Here is a 16,834-nt window from a genome sequence, read left to right as displayed (position 1 = left end):
AATTTTTGTGACAATTCTAGGTGAGCTTTCTGCTTCAGTATATTCAGTATAGAAAAGAAGTTTGGGCATAAGCATTTGTAAGGATATCTTCCGCGTATTTGAGAATCAGGAAAGAAATGTCAACTTTTAAAATATAAACTAGTTGTGGTTTTTATGCATTTTATTTAGAACCGACTTTCATCTCAATATAAATGAATTAAATAGTCCAAGTGCTTTTTTTTTCTTAAAGTATAGGTAATGAATGCTCTGTTATTGCGGTGTTGTGGTTTTAAAATTAGTTTTTATGTCTGAGAGGAGAAGCATTTAAAATACCGTTTGGTATTTTAACTTTTGTTTTGAGCCTTGGTATAATTTAATTTTACTGGTCTTCTGAGTTGTTGATATCTCTTGCTGTTGTAAGCTTCCCTCAAGGACAAACAGAAGAGAATAAAGTGTAAATTGGGAAAAGGTTATCAAGGCTTCCTGCCTGTTCGAGTGATTTTACAGTAAAGCTAAAACTGCTGCTTTTAATTGGCGCTGTGAATACACTGAAGATATGATTCCACAGTATTTGGTGAGCTGACATAGTAGCTCATTACCTTCAAAAGGGAGAGCTACTTGTTCCCGTTTGTCACTCACCATTTTTATTCCTCCCAACCATATTCTTGGTTCATGCCAGCTTCAGGACTTACTGGACTCCTGTAATTCACTAAAAGAGCAAGCTGCTCTTTAAACCCACTGAAGAAGCTGGCTAGTTTTCTGCTGTAACAGTGAACTACAGCAGATTATAGAGTTGTCTGATGAGCACTGGAGGTGGAACTACGTAACTGGAAATATGGGAGAGGCAGAAGAAGGTGTACACTCTTCAGTGGATAACCTCTTAGTGGATTGTCTTGGGTTCCTGTGGTATCACAGCCTGAATTTCAAGGTGACTTTATTTTGAAACTCTGTAAGAAATAGACGATGTCTTGAAAAGTATTTTTAAAATCTTTCCAAATGACAGTTCAAGTAGCCAAAACTGTCATGTGCTGAGAGAGTGTAACTAAAATAATCATAGAATCATAGAATCATTTGGGTTGGAAGGGACATTGAAAGTAGTCTAGTTCCAACCCCCCTGCCATGGGCAGGGACACCCTCTGCTAGACCACGTTGCCCAAAGCCCCATAATCTTTGATGATATTTTAAAGTTGCTTTTCAGCAACGTTTTTTAATTGCTTGCCTAAATAGGAAATTTACCATGTGGCAGAAGTGTTGCCAAACACATTTTTCAGAAACTAATTTTGAAAATGGTTTCAGTGTATGCCTGATTTATAATGTGAACATATTTTTCTGTTGGTAAGAAAACCAGCCTCTAGACTTTACAACATTTTTTCTTCTGTTAAGCAAGAAGAGCATTCCCAAATTTTTCTATGCTGTGCAGATGTTATTTCAAGATCTTGGAATTGTTTATTGCTATTAATTATGTTGACTAAGAAAACTTCAAGAAAATTTTTCATCTGTGGAATTCAGCAACTGGAAGGTGGAATCTTAAAACAGTCACTTTCTTGGAGAATGAAGTGTGATGTTTTTCAGGGATCAGTTAGAGTGACTTTATTTAGTATTGGTCCACTTTTACATAAGAAATTATTTGCTCTTATGACATAAGCTAAGAAAAAGCTCATCCTTTTACTGAAGTACATCTGGTGATTAAAAGCTGCATATGGTGAGGACTGGCAAAGCTATGAAACAAAGGCATGAAAAATATTGACATGAATGCTCTGCATTTTCCCTAAAAGCATAACACTGTTTCCAGACTGATTTCTTAAAGAGTTATGGGCGATACACAGTCTCACTTAGCAAAGAAGGATCACAAACTTGGAGGAAAGGAGAAAAAAGAAAAAAAGAAAAAAGGCATTGAAATGATGGATTTAAAATCTTGTACTTCGTTATTGCAGTAAAGTAATAGGGATACTTTGCAAACATATTCTCAAGGAAATAGTATATTTTAAAGCTAATAATTTGTTTCTGTACAAGAGCAATGGATATTCAAATGAGAGTTTCAGATCAAATCAGAAAAACGGAAGTAGGCACAAATGGTGGTGGTGTATTTTGTAGTGTTCTGGCAGTGTCACAACAGATTGTGGGATATGCAGCCAGTAACAGGTAGTGGTGCCAAGTAATTGATGTTTCTTTACTTCTCCCCAGATTTACATATTACATCTGATTAAATTATTTTTAGTGTTACTCATATGTTAGCATTGCAGAAATCAGCAGCATATTCATCTTCTGGTGATAATGAGTCACAGACACTGTTAGTCACTTAGCATGAAGAATGGCTAACATTTTACCAGCAGCAAAAGCCACTAGCTTGAACTGCAGGAACTTAATGAGTGAATAGAAATGGTTCTGTTAAGTAGTTGAATTGGAGTAAAATAGCTAAACTTGTTGTGATTATCAGTGTTAGTCCCAAATTGTAGTTAAACTGTGTGCTATTAAGTCAACTTTAACAGGAGTTTTAAGTATGCATTTTATATAAACATAATTGAAATTATATTTTTTTAGTGTTTAAATTGTTACAGGTAATTTCAAAGATAATGTAGAGGCTGTCAGTTACAATCTCATGTTATTAATATAGCCCTCTTCCACATAGGTGTTTCAATTTATCCTTTTTGCCCTGAGAGTTTCACTTTATTTTTGGTGAAATAAAATGAGAACTCCAGACCTGGGCTTTGTGTTGCTATTTTCTTTCCCTATCTGCCAGAGTAAAAGTATTTAGTGAGGAAGATTTTAATTATTTTCCTTAATTACAAGGAAAACTTACAGAACAAGGCAGTAGTATAACAAGTAAAGTAAAACATGAGTAAAATCTTTTCCAGACTGAACACGTGAAATAGGCCTTGTTAATGCTTAGAAAGAGAAAGCATATCTTCCCTTTCGGTTGTGCCCTAAGTCACCTCAGTGTATTTAGCATTAACAGATTTGGTCAGCAATGACTTATCAAGAATTATCACCTTGCTTGAAAAATAAAAGCAAAAATTTTACAAAAGATCATAATTTAGGGTTCTAATGTGTAAAATGGAAATACTTCCCATTTATTTTTTAGATCTTGTTTATTAATATACATTAAACTGTGTTCTCATATAGTAGTGAATACATACTTAGAACTCTACCTTGTATTTGCTAACATGTAATAACAAGTGTAAGAAGAAATTCTAGTGAATCAGAGGCTGCGTTGATGTCAGCTAGTGGAACTGTGGTAGAATAATGTGGAACAGTTTAGCGTTACCTCCACCTGATGACTTAAAACTACAAGCTCCTGTGTTTATTAGGATTGTATAACTCCAGTAAATCAAAATGAGATTTACAAAACTAACTTTTCATGTAGAGATAAGGATAGGAATCCAAAGTGGTGGTTTTCAGGCCTATTTTTAAATTTTGGACTGACTTTAAAAGCGTCTTTGTAATTTAGACAGTGATTAAATGCCCTTTAACAAATCTAACAATTGTGATAAAAGTAGCAGGCTGAGAGGGCAGTTCTAACCATATCAAGGTGGTTTCATGTTGTGTGTCCTAGAGATTTGCTTGTTTTGTTATTTTTAAGGAAAAAAAAAAGGCTATTATTACAGTTTTGTGCTGGAGTGCAGCCATGAGTAAATTAAGATAAGTATTTCTGTCAACAATAGACTACAGTTTTCATTATTTCAAACCATACAAAGCATATGTTCTTTGTGAATTATTGGTTTGGATTAATGCAGACATCTCAATAATTGAATTTTTTTTTTAAAGCTTTACAGTGGCAAGACTCATGTGATTCCTACTGACTTTTTTGCCTTTTAATGAAGGCAGAAAGTGTGGCAGCAGTGAAATGCCAGCGCTGGAGTCATTTGCTCTGTGGACTCCCATTTAGTGGGATCTTCAGCATCCTGTAGATCCTGTAGAGTGCTTTTCTGAAATGGAAGTGGGGTGTGTGCTGTATTTTTCAGGGAGCTATCTTGTTACAGCATAATGTTTAGGACTATTTCTGATTTTTAAGGCTGGTTGTTGTTGTTGGGTGGTTGGGTTTTTTGCAATGGTAAGAGTTTTAACATGCTAATGTCTTTCTGGTTGCTCTTTGTAAAATGGGAGGTATGGCCTCATTGTCATGGATCTTATGGAGATTAATTAGGCTTGTCTAGTCATTTTGATATAATGGTTACAAAGGCCGGAAGGGAAGATTAGGTCATCTAAATTGACATCCTCTCTTCTATCATAGGCCCCTGTAGTTTACCTGATTATTACTGAATTGAGCATCTTGTTTGATACAAGTATAATGTGTGGTTAATGCTTCTAGTGGGGCATCCTACCTATTTTTACCCCGTTTTGCTATTTAATCTGCTGCCTAGTTGCCGTTGTTGTTAAAATGTGCTTGTCCTTTTCTATTTGAATTGGCCAGACTTCTGCATTCTGTGGTGGGCAGTCAGTGCACCTTTTCTGATTGAATTAAAAGCCAATACCATTGTTACTGTGAATGTGCTTGCATACAAGCATCTTGTCAGCTCCTGATCTTCCTTCCCCTCTCCAATTCTTAAATTTCCAAGTTTATTAGAAATATTTTCCAGTGTTGGCTTCATCCATGCTGTTTATAGTAGTACATTTAACTGTTAGCAGTTATACATCCCAAATTTAGTTAGGTGTGTCCAAAACATTGTACAGGAAGTGTGGTTTTACATATTTATCTTCAGAGTTGCTTTCCAGACTATGATTGCTTGCTTCTTAGACATAGCTTGATGTATTACCTAGACTAAGATCTGTAACTTGGCATTTGTGGGTGTTAAAGCACTTTTTGTTTAAATGAGCCCATACCTCTGAGTAGTCCAGACAATTCTGATTAACTTAACACACTGTCTTTGCCGCTACTTACTAGTCTGTCATTTTTTTCCATTAAAGTATCAGATGTATCATCCAGTACCATTTGTTTTGTTCAGGGCTTTGTGTGTGAGGTAAAATTGAAGTGATTCTTGTAAGTACCACACAAAAGGTGGGTGCAGAATTTTAAGGCAGTGAGTTAATGACCTTTCAAAAGATTCCATCTCCTAATAGATTGGAGGAGACTAATAAAATAGGTGTTACAGGAATTTCAAATGGTGGGCTTCCTTTCTGGAATAACTCTGCTAGTTATTTTTTGTTTTAAATATCAGCCTCTTACAAAGGGGCTATATACGAGGCATAGACAGAGTAGATGGTCAGTAGATTGGTAATGGAGAAGTACAAGTTTTCATGTTTAAATCTGTTCTGTTTTTGAGCAGAAGCTAGTGGGGAGATGTGCATATTTAGGCACGTTTAGAAAATCATGCTTTTTGTTTTAATTGCTTATTTTGTTTGGAAACGTTAAGAAATGTAATGTGTACTTGAACCATTATCTGTTTGCACAATTGAGGTTCCTACTAGTGGAAATCATAGGCAGAAATATCTGTAGTTTCAAGTTCTTTAATTTATTCAGCTATTGTGGACTAAGTTTCTGCAAAATATTTACAAAATGCTAGAGGTAGGAGAACAAACATGTGGAATTACTACCCTTAGGCATGGCATATCTTCTATAAAATACTGAAAAATGCAAAAGGCAGCCCAAGACATCCTTTGTAAATTCAAGAGCAAAGCTAACAATTTATTTAGAAATTTAGAAATTACCTATCCTGCAGAATTTGTTTCTTCTTGTGCATTTTTTATTTTGTTTCATCTTACACAACTGATATTTATTGAATATGTAGTTGAGTACTTAGATGATGTGTTCCCTCCTAATAGTGAATTCTCAGAAGACGGTTCAGCTGTTTGTCCTTTATTTAGCTAACAGGAAGTTTGAAAGTGTTTCTAAATGTCAAATTTGAATTCTAAATTAATTTATTTTAATTTCTAATAATGCAGAGTTTCTGCTGGAATAGATACAAAATGGAGTTGTTAATTCTCTATTATACTGGCCTGAGCTGTAACTGCAGTTAAGAATAGAAGTTCAGAGTTGTAAAAGTTTAATATTTTGTAATTGTGGTACAAGTTCCTAAATTAGCAGTTAATTTTTAGTTGCTTCTTCCTCATCCCTTTAAAATATAGCATGATATCTCTAAAGGCTTATACATAAGTGGAAGTTTTCTTGCCTTTATTTGTTCTGTAACAGCATTGTAAGAAAACAGTGTATAATATGTTTTGGAAATGGGTCCAGAAGAATACATATAGGCAGCGCAGGTGTGCAGGCAGTTCTCTTGTGGATGATCTTGATTACTCTGTTGATGTTTTTTGGTTCATGTGTGGAAACAAAATGGTATTTCAGCAAAAGAAACAATGAGGGAAAGTCTGAGATCTGAGATTTTATTCCATAGAAAGATCTACAGAAAGGAAAAACAATCATTAATCAAAAATAAGTTGGAATTACTATTGCTTTAAGAACAAATCATTTGTGCGGGATGTATGTTCTTTGAAACTTCAAAGTTGTGTGACACGTAAATATTTAACTAGTGTATTTTTCCTCAAAAACAGTTGCTAATGAGGTTTAAATTCAGCATCTTAATTTTTAGTTATTTAAAATTATTATATATTAAATACTTATTAAATAGTGTAGGCACATCTAATTCCTTATTTTCCCACTTCTAACTGGTCTCGGCAGATGGTATGGATTACAGATCCAGCACAAGTGCTGGCAGGCAGCTGCACTTGGTTTTCTGCCACAAGTCACATGTCTGGGAGCAGGCGCCCGAAGCTGAAGGCTTTGGCACATGGCAGAGGCTCTGCATCAATCCAATCAAGCCGTACTCTGGAACTGAGTAACACATCCTAATGCTAGCAGTAGTTGTATTAACCATTTAGGGGTTGAAGTGGGGTTGTCTCTTCCTGCCCCCCCCCCCTCCCCCCTTTGGGTTTTGCTTAAACACAACAGTAGTCTTTAAATTACCATTATTGTTGCTGTTTTCACTAAGGCTTTTAAGTGCATTGAGAATATAAAATATAATTACAGAAATGAGTTTACAGTGCCTATTTTTACTTTCTTGATATCTTTTTGCACTGGCAAGCTGTAAAAATCAGCTGAGTCACTTCATTTGAGTTTAAGGGCTTAGCACTGGCAGGAGCTTACTGCTGTTGCTATTTAAGAATTTTGCATCCCTATGGATACTCCTGTTCCTAAAGGGGGGGCAGAAGGGAAGGAAAGATTGAGAAGCGTGTCAGCTGGAGTTACACTGATGATAATGCTGTAGTGATATAATTATATTGATAAATTTCCCTAGCTGTTCTTGACATCAGTATGATTGTGATGTTTAGAAAATGTTTTTAGATCAATTGCATTTTCTGCAGAGGAAGAATGTATATTAAAGAACTTTGTAAAGAGCATGATACACATCTAATAAATGTATTTTAACACTGAAAGAATGAATTATTTTTTTTAATAGAAATTGTACAGAATCAGCACTTTTTAATGTTGTTTAGTTCTCGATGTCAGTACAGGGAACAGAGAATGCTCTGCTACTCTAATCTTAATGGATTAGAATATAAAGGGTAAATTTTGATACTGAACAGTACTTATTTGAGATGTTTTAAAAATGTGTCATTTACAAACCTGTCTCCCAGTAAGATCTTTGAAACATGGTGGGGGGAAGACTTGCAAGATAATAAGTAGCAGAAGCTCTTATCCTGGGAGTATAGGAATGAAGTTGGGTGGACATCTAGAACTGACAGACTAAAGTAATTAGCAAGAGCTGTAGTGTTGGTTGCAGAGTAACCTCATTAACTCACTGAAGTTGGTCTTTCACTAAGAAGTAATACAGAGTAACCTCATTAATTTACTAAGCTGGTCCCTAATCACTCTTCTTGAGATGACTCTTTTAAAGTACTTTAGGAAGTACCCAATGTGATGTTAATGTAGCTTCTTAGAAATGAAAATTAAAAATATTTTCCTTTAATTTTCATATTCATTAGAAATGTCTAAATAGAAATCTGAACTTTGGAGCTAACTTAGCTCCTGTTAACCATTATTTTGTAATTTGAAAGAATAAAAATTATTTAAAAACAGATTTTTTTTCTGTATTAAAACAAGTTCACCACTATCTTTTTTTATTGTTTCACTGCAAATAGGTCATTGTGAAATAGAGTGATTTCCACACACTCCCCAGCTTTAAGGATACAGCAACAATGTGGTTTTTTTCTGTCATAATGTCTCTTTTCTGAGATATATTACTTCTTTTAGTTAATATATGGTCTAGATAAAAGCAACATGGTGAAACTGGTTTTGATATTGGGATGTTTTAAGTTTAGAAATTATGGACTTTGCCTTTTTTTTCCTTCAGTGAGAGTTGAGGCCTGCAGTGATGAAAGGTTTATTTGTGCTCGTTTCTCATGGAAATCAAAAGCATCATCTGTTAGTAGATGGAAGTGTACTGAAAGCTGAATATCAGTTGCGGTCCTGTTGTATCAGTTCATTCAGCACTGTAGTTCTGCCCTCAGCCTCACTGCTGTCCCAGGAAGTTTTGGCAGCCTTGTTTTTCCCACGTGGATGGTTTTCTAAAGGCAAGTCCAATGTGTCCCCACTGTGATACAGGCATTACTGAAATGCTTTGCTTTGCTACCTGTCAAAGTACATTTTAGGTGTGAGCATAGTCTTAGTTGGAACAACATTAGGGTCCGTATTACTAATGGGACCTAATTTTCTACAGCAAATATTTGAGACAGTTCTAGGTCCCTTTGATCTATTTTGGCCTTCCTAAGGAAGCTAGTAGGGATTTACCTTGCAATTAAGGCATAATAGTGACACATATATAACACGGCTTGTCTGACTCACTCTGGTTCCTACTGGTGTTGATTGTATTTGCTTACCTCATGCTTCGTTAAAAGAGAGACTGGTCCTCAGAAAGTGCTCTTCTCAGGACCTGGATGCTAGAATTGCTTCCAGGTGAGCAGTGGATTTCTCTTTTCCTGTGCTGCCTTTGCTTATACAAGGTGCCTTTACTCAGGACTAGATCAAGAGAAAACTCAAGGACTACTTTGAAAGCTCATTTGCACAATTTTGAAGTGTAGAGACCATTCACTGTGTAAGGGCAAGAGTTTCCCTTTTCTTAGGGATCAAGTGCCAGCACGTGGAAATCTACAGTGGGGCTGTGGGACAGAAGGGAGGGGCATACTTTGGACACCTGCTATATGGCTGTGATAGCATTGCATCCCATCTTCCATCATGTGCTGGTGTTCCCATCTACCCCTTCCAGTCCTTTCTCTGGCACTACTCACACATGCATGTTCTTGTTCCTGAGACACATAGAGCAGATGATCATAGTTTCAACCAGAAGAGACCCATATAATAGCTTAGTGCGGATTTTGGGATTAGAGGGAGATCTCTATTAAGGTGACTTGTGTACTTCTGTTTGTAACACAGTTGTTCATAGAAAAGTAACTTACAGCATAATTACTGAAGTTCTTCAAAATGACAGCCGTACAATTTTATGCTGTAATTATTCCAGCAACCTGTGAGAAGAGTATGGCTGGAGCACTGAGAATGTGTTGGTCCGCCCTTCTTCTCTGCTATTGCAGGCTCCATCATTGATCTAGACTGTGCGTGAATGACAGAACTGGTTCTTTAGTTCCCTCGCTAGCAGGAACTTTAGGGACTGCTAAGGCCCAAGTAGACTTCAGTAGGCAAAATTGAGTTTATGTGTATGGCATGTGCGTGCTTATGAATATAATCTGTGTGCATCTTTTAAGAATTCCTGTGTAACTAACCATTCTTTCTCCACTGGAATGCTAGTTTGTGGTTTTCACCATGAAATAAACACAGCGATTTTTTTACTACAGAATGTTGAAGTTTGGGGGTTTTTTTTGTTTGTATTGAGGATGGTTTGTGTGTTAATCCCTCTGTTTCAAACTGTAGCAATCCATGTGGTTTATCTAGTTGTGGAGTAAATTTGCTCTCTCTTTATTCAGCTGCTGCTCTTGATTCTACCAAATCTTCCAATGCCTGGACCAAATATTTTTGCAAAGGATGTATCAGTAATTATTACACAACCAAGGTCAAAGTTCTTATGCGACCTTCAGTAAGCGTAGCACTTTGTAGGTTGTACGTCTTCCTCTTGTTCTGAATATTAATGTTCTGAGTAAAGGAAAGTAGAGCATCATTCTTACCCGGTCATTTTGCATGCACGTTTAGAGCTGCAATTTAGGTAGCAATTGTGGGCATAATGACAGCTGTGCAATTCATTCCTTTGATAGCTTTTGGGTGAAGCTGGAATAAAAAATTATCTTCCCTCGAAGCTTTCTATTAAAATAGCAGAAAATGCTGGTGATGGGTTAACTGACAGTAAACTGCTTTAAAAAACTGAAGAAGTGGAATAAGGAAATCCAGTGTAATCATGTGATATGCTAAACAGTAAATCGTAGTTGTCAAAACTGCCAAGGTATCAAGATAAGATGTAATAAGGTGGGACAATTAGTTTGCATTCTCTTGTCTGTATCTGTCCTATTTTACAATTATACTTTAGGTTTTCTAGGATGGAATCTGTTGTTTTGCAGCTGGTAGGGCAGGGAGATCCTGATCTGTGACAGGAGCCCTCAGATGCTACAGTATGACAAATACTAATGACTTATATGTCACAGGCAATAGATTAGGGGAAGCAGGTGCTAAACATTATTAGGAACTTTTCTGGGTAGGAGAAGACAATGCAGTGACAAGTTCAGAGCTAGTCATGAGTGAGGCTCAGTCTTGATCTAACGTGTCTAATGATCACAAGACTGCAGTGAGTTCAGGTGGGAAGGAGGCAGTATTTTCAACTTGCAGGGTGTGTGTGTGCATTCCTGCCTGATTGCTTGTGTGATATTAATGAAGGCCAGTCAATTATATTTGTCCACAAGAAGCTCCTGCTTGGTTCAGCGCAGAAATTTACCATCTTATTCATCACAGTCTGCACAATTGGAATACTGTTTAAATTCTAGGAAATAATTTACATGTACTAATATGTGGGGTGTTTGGTTTGGGGTTTTTTTTTTTTGGTCTTGTCTCAAAACAGAGTGAAACTCTGTCTGAAGAGGCTTGGGCACAGCTTCTTGAAGGTGTATTTCAGAAATGCATACAAATATGACTTTATAATTGTTTTTTTCATAGAATTATAAAAAGTCTGTAGCTGACCAGAAAAGCTGTTATGTGTGAGTGGTAAAGAACCTTGTATACTTGGCTGGCATAGTAAACGTATTTTTTTTCCTGCTGATATCATTACAAGTTCAAAACGTTAAACAACTGTGCTACTTAGAACAAAGTATAGCAATGTATTGGTCTGAAATAGAGAGCAGTGGACAAGGTAGCATAGAGGTCCTATCTAGGCAAATTGATGTATTATGGACTGCATTAGCCAAATGTGTCTTTTGTATCTGAGAATACAACTGATGACTTTATTTTCAAAATCAGTGTTGCTGTCGTCCTTTGGGGCTTGAAAAAACAAGTCGGATTTCTGGCCAGCTATGCCTTCTTTGAAAAAGTAGTAGCCGTATATAAGAGATTGTTAAGGCAGTGTTTATAAAACAATAATAAAAATACTTTTTGACAGTCTCATTGGCAGAGACTCAGGGCTGAAAGAATCCAGGTCTGTCTGTTTTGCTTTCTTCAGAAATACTTCAGACTTCTGCACGCATTGTATTGCCTGGTATGACTTTAGGAATAACAACTTAATTACTGTACTGTGTGGAACTTGAACCAAATTGTTTGAGTTGAGAGAGACATGAGGGGGAAGAAGATGATACAACTGTATGTATTGTGTGCTAAAATAATAAGAAGCAGCTCTTAATTGCTGGTTTGGAGACTAAGACAAAAATTCTGGTTTGATTTTTTTTTTTTTTGCCATGTTCCCGATAACAACGTCTGAGAAAAACGAAGTTTACACACTTCTATTACCTCTAAATTTGCATGAGCTGTAATAACAATCAAGATTTATAGTGTCTTTGCATGTATTGTTATATGACTGCCTCTTTGTAAACCGTCCTAGTTTTGACCTTTTTTACTACGCATTTTTCTGTTACACATTGATTACATGATTTGTTAGATTAGTTTATAATTGGCCCAGAGCATTCAATTAGAAGGCTAGACTTTTTTAATTGTTAGGTAACCGGCAACTGTTTAAAATTATTTAATGAGTTCTGCACTGAAATACAATTAATTAACTTTTAAAAAAATATTAACTATAATATGCATCACAAATGTTTAGTTTGCAGTAAATTAGTGTGTACTGGAGTGGATAGTGTGTAAAATTTCATGCCACGGAGCCGGTGTGTTTTGTTCTGTTTTACTTTCAAGTCTATGATTTCATGTGTGTTGCTTCTTGTTTTGCTGCAGGAAAAAGAAGGGGGAAAAAAGAATTAGCACTTAAATTAAAGCTTCAGTATTGCTTTTTCCCCCCCTCGTTTTTTTCTCTTCAGTCTTCATTATTGTCCTTAATAAATCTTTATAAAATGTTTCTGTGGTGTAATCTAGCTGTCAACTTCCTGGTTACTAGCAATATCCAACAAAACTAAAACAAACAAAAACCCACCCCAAAACCCCCAACCTGAACTGTTAAATGAAACAAGCATCAAGTACATAAGAGTTCAGAGGTTGAAGTAGCTTGAAATAATTTTCTGTGAAAACTTTTGTTAAAATTAGATCAGTTGCTATTTTCAGAAAGGATAAATAATTTATTTTTTCAGAACAAGTGAAGTTCTTATTATTGCTGCTTTTATAGGAATTCAACGTGCATTAGCATAGTCTACAAAATTAGTTGAAGTCTGGGTAGCTTTTTATTTTGAGAGCTAAGTGACTCCCATAGGTTAAGTGTATGACAACTCTACGTTTCTTCCTGAAACCTTATGATACAACTTGGTTTCCTTATTGGAGGAAGGGAAATCATTCCTCTAAGTCTGAAAACAAATGTCCTGACAGCAAGTGGAGGTAGTTATTTGCCTCCTAATTGAAAAAGTATGGTCTATGACTAAATATAGCTAGAGGTTCTGGCAAAAAGTCATTTTTAAAAAAAAAATAAATCCTTAAGTTTTTGCCAGTGAGCTGTGCTCTTTTAAGAGCATTGCTGATGCAGCGCACTGGCATTTGTGTGCTGACAAAGAATTCAATATAAATGATAGGCTTTTAGTAACTTTGTATTTTTGCTGTATCTGCTGGGTCATTGAATCTCATGGACAGGTGTTTCACAGAATCACAGAATGGTGGGGGTTGGAAGGGACCTCTGGAGACCATCTAGTCCAATCCCCCTGCTAAAGCAGGATCACCTGGAGCAGGTTGCACAGGATCATGCCCAGGCAGGTTTTGAATATCTCCAGAGAAGGAGACTCCACAACGTCTCTGGGCAGCCTGTTCCAGTGCTTTGTCACCCTCACAGTAAAGAACTTTTTCCTAATGTTCAGGTGGAACTTCCAGTTTGTGCCTGTTGCCCCTTGTCCTGTCGCTGGACACCATTGAAAAGAATACGGCCCCATCCTCTTGACACCCACCCTTTGGGTATTTATAAGTGTTGATGAGATCTCCTCTGTCTTCTCCAGGCTGAACAGACCCAGGTCTCTCAGCCTTTCCTCATAGGAGAAATGCTCCAGTCCCCTAATTTTTTGTAGCCCCCCACTGGACTGTCTCCTGTAGTTCCTTGTCTTTCATGAACTGGGGAGCCCAGAACTGGACACAGTTTTAAGGACAAGAACAGATTTCTTCCAAATTTTTAAATTTCCAATTTAAAAAAAAATTAGCCAGGTTCCATTGTGCTGTATGTTTTTATAAACTGTTAAATCATAGAACAAGAATAAATGGTAGATTTGCTAAGTATTGTTTTTTAACTCCCTGCAAAAATCTAGAGGGTTTTTCTGCTGCTGTCTTTGGAAATCTAAGAAAAATGGTTTAATACTACTTGCTAGTATTACAATGGAGACAGCAGACTTCCTTGCCTTCTACTTGGTTATATATGTGTGGTATGGACTGTATATAGGCTAATAAAAGTACTAAATATGTGATTTAGCTTTATCAAAGCTTCTCTTATTAATTTATGTCATTAAGGATCATTGGGTAATATATTTATTTGTCAGGCAGTATTATTTAATTACTTCATAAAGCATGGCCAGATCTTCAAGGAAACTATTAGCATTTTGCTGTCCCAGGATTCAGTGCCTTTGTGTGAATCACTGTGCATACCAGATGGGATACTGAATGACCTCTGGGTTAGTCTTCAGAATGATTCATCAGCGAGTACTTCGCCTGTCTTCCAGAGCAAAAAGCATGCTATTTATTTTTGTTCTTTCTCTTTGGATTTAGAAAAGTTTTAGGCAGACCGAAACCCTACTTTAAGAAAAAACTTCAGTATTTGCCTTCTGTAGGTTTAGTTCTGATCTCCTACATCTAGGGATGAAGTATCCAGTTATTTCGACTACTGTCACAGCATATATTACCTTCACTTAATTCCCCACCACCACCTTGGAAGTCTTGTACTGCTGCAATGAATAATCATTATATTAAGTTATTTATTGCTGACTAAGTATGCTATTGGAAGATAAATTATCTTACGGCATAGCTCCATGTCTTAGAGCTTTTGATCCAAATCAGTCTTAACCACAACTGCCATAATAGTGAAAAGCATTGTTATGACCATCCATTTTCATTTGTATCCTATTATGTCAGAAGGACAGAAGGAGGACTGTTGGTTGCTTATCTTGTTATAAAGTTGTGGGGATGTTCTTGACCATCCTTGCATGTGGAAATGAGGCTACCAATAAAGAGGAGAGCCAGAGGCTACCAAGGCATGGATACAAAGAGAAAATGCAATAGAAGCAAGCTCAATGAATTAAATATGTTCTCAGTGTGGATAGGGAAAAAGAATGAGATGGGGAGGGGAGTGAACTGAAATAGGATAGAAAAGCAGGTGAGAATGTTTATACCATAGGGAGGTAGGACTACTCATAGAATTAAATTCCATAGCAAAACCAAAATCTTTAGCCTTTATATTGAACATAATATTTCATGGTTAAGTAGTTATTTATCATCATGAACCTTGAAGCTCTGTTAAGAAAAAAATGCATTCCATTTGGTGATGTGAGATTAATTCCTAAAATTATTTCCCAAGGGGATAAATTTTTCCCTGTATGATTTTAAAATTTCAAGAAATTTTTTTTCTGCTAGGTTCCTCCCTTAATACAGCATCTTTTTGGATTCCTGATTTGAATTTTAGGGTGTGTAGGAGGTGCCTCCATCCTAGCATTCTAAATGAATGCTCTGAACCAACTGTAAACTAATCGAGCAAATCATGCCAGCATGAAAAGCATTAATCTGTTAATGTGAAAGTATATGACATTACTTAATGGAGAGAAATGTAATAATGTTTTGTTACTTTTTTTTTCCCTGCAGATGCCCTCCTCGAACTTTTTTACCAGCACTGTGCAAAATTTTTCTTGATGAAAGTGCTCCAGACAATGTATTAGAAGTAACAGCTCGTGCCATAACATATTATCTGGATGTATCGGCGGAATGCACCCGTAGGATTGTGGGAGTGGATGGAGCTATCAAGGCACTTTGTAATCGTTTAGTAGTTGTTGAACTTAACAACAGAACCAGCAGAGATTTGGCTGAGCAGTGTGTGAAGGTGTGTATTCTGAAGAACCTTCTGTTTTTAATAAGGAGCTGGAAAATTTGCTGTTTCTGAAGAGCTTTCTTATATTGTAATCCTATTTATTGTATGAAAACGTGAAGCAAAACCACAGAATATGATAAAAGTGTACATGCCAGCAATGCTGCTTATCTTTACTGTCAGTCTGGTGCTCTTCAAAGCTGAGATTCCTTTAAAAAAAAAAAGTATAGAAAAAGAAACAAATTATATTAGAGAAAGTTTTCCTGTTTATCTTACATGACTAGAATGCTAAGGGCTGATTTTATGCTAAAAAGGGAATGAAGAATTGCTCCAGATATAGATAAATTACCTGCTGTAAAAAAAATAAAATTGTTTACCGTCTGCTTGATAGCACTAGACGCAGCTCCTCTGCACCCTTGTGAAGTTTTCAGAAAAATTTACAAGACCCTTCAAATCTCTTGTTTAAAGCATAACTCATGTCCACATGATAGCATATAGTTTGAGTCCTTGATTACCATGGCATCAGACTTTATGCATGTATTTCCTATTTGCTTGTTTTCATCTACTCAAAAATACATCACTGAAGTACAGGAGTAACAGTACTCTTGGAAATTTCAGAGCTCTCAGTTGTGTGTTATCCAAAGACAGTTCTCCCAGGAAAAGATACTATTGTCTAGTATTGTCTAGCTGTCTGTCATGCTGTTGGGGGATGTTTTTGTATTTGCTCCTGTATTTTTGAATTAATTACTAGAGTACCGGAGGCTTTGGCCCTTTTTGGGTGTTGAGAAAGAGGATTTTTTTTTTGTTCTGCTGTTTCGTTTTCTTAACCAGTTCTGTAGATGGATATAAACAAATAACTGACTTTTTATGTGTACTTCATTCTAATTAAACTTAATTTTGTCATAGGTGTTAGAATTAATCTGTACCCGTGAGTCCGGAGCTGTGTTTGAAGCTGGAGGGTTGAATTGTGTTCTGACATTCATTCGTGACAGCGGACACCTTGTTCATAAAGATACTTTGCATTCAGCTATGGCTGTAGTATCCAGACTCTGTGGCAAAATGGAACCTCAGGATTCTTCATTAGAGATCTGTGTGGAATCACTGTCTAGTTTATTAAAACATGAAGACCATCAGGTAATGTAATAGTTGGCTCAATATGCTGTGAATTTAACTTCCATTATGTTTAATAAATGAATGGCTAGGTATTTTTATATAGCCTCCACAACTACATGTTTACATAGTAGTTGTTTATATTTGGATATTACAATAGTTTCCTTTACAGCTCTGATGAC

The 16,834-nt window shown here is 36.3% G+C and overlaps 1 protein-coding gene across 15 annotated transcripts in view; it reads left to right on the top strand.

The window, feature by feature from the left end:
* HECTD1 (HECT domain E3 ubiquitin protein ligase 1) overlaps positions 1-16,834 on the top strand; it is a 65,606-nt gene that overhangs the window by 4,049 nt on the left and 44,723 nt on the right. For all 15 annotated transcript variants that reach the window (XM_054825983.1, XM_054825977.1, XM_054825986.1 and 12 more), the window contains exons 3-4: positions 15,323-15,557; positions 16,449-16,676. In XM_054825983.1, the coding sequence (XP_054681958.1) occupies positions 15,323-15,557; positions 16,449-16,676 (463 nt within the window). The remainder of the gene's footprint in view (positions 1-15,322; positions 15,558-16,448; positions 16,677-16,834) is intronic.

The sequence above is a fragment of the Grus americana genome, chromosome 5 (assembly GCF_028858705.1).
Source record: "Grus americana isolate bGruAme1 chromosome 5, bGruAme1.mat, whole genome shotgun sequence".
In the NCBI taxonomy this organism is placed as follows: Eukaryota; Metazoa; Chordata; class Aves; order Gruiformes; family Gruidae; genus Grus; species Grus americana.
The sequence above is the reverse complement of the archived record's forward strand: the minus strand, read 5'-3'. Positions and strand labels throughout refer to the sequence as shown.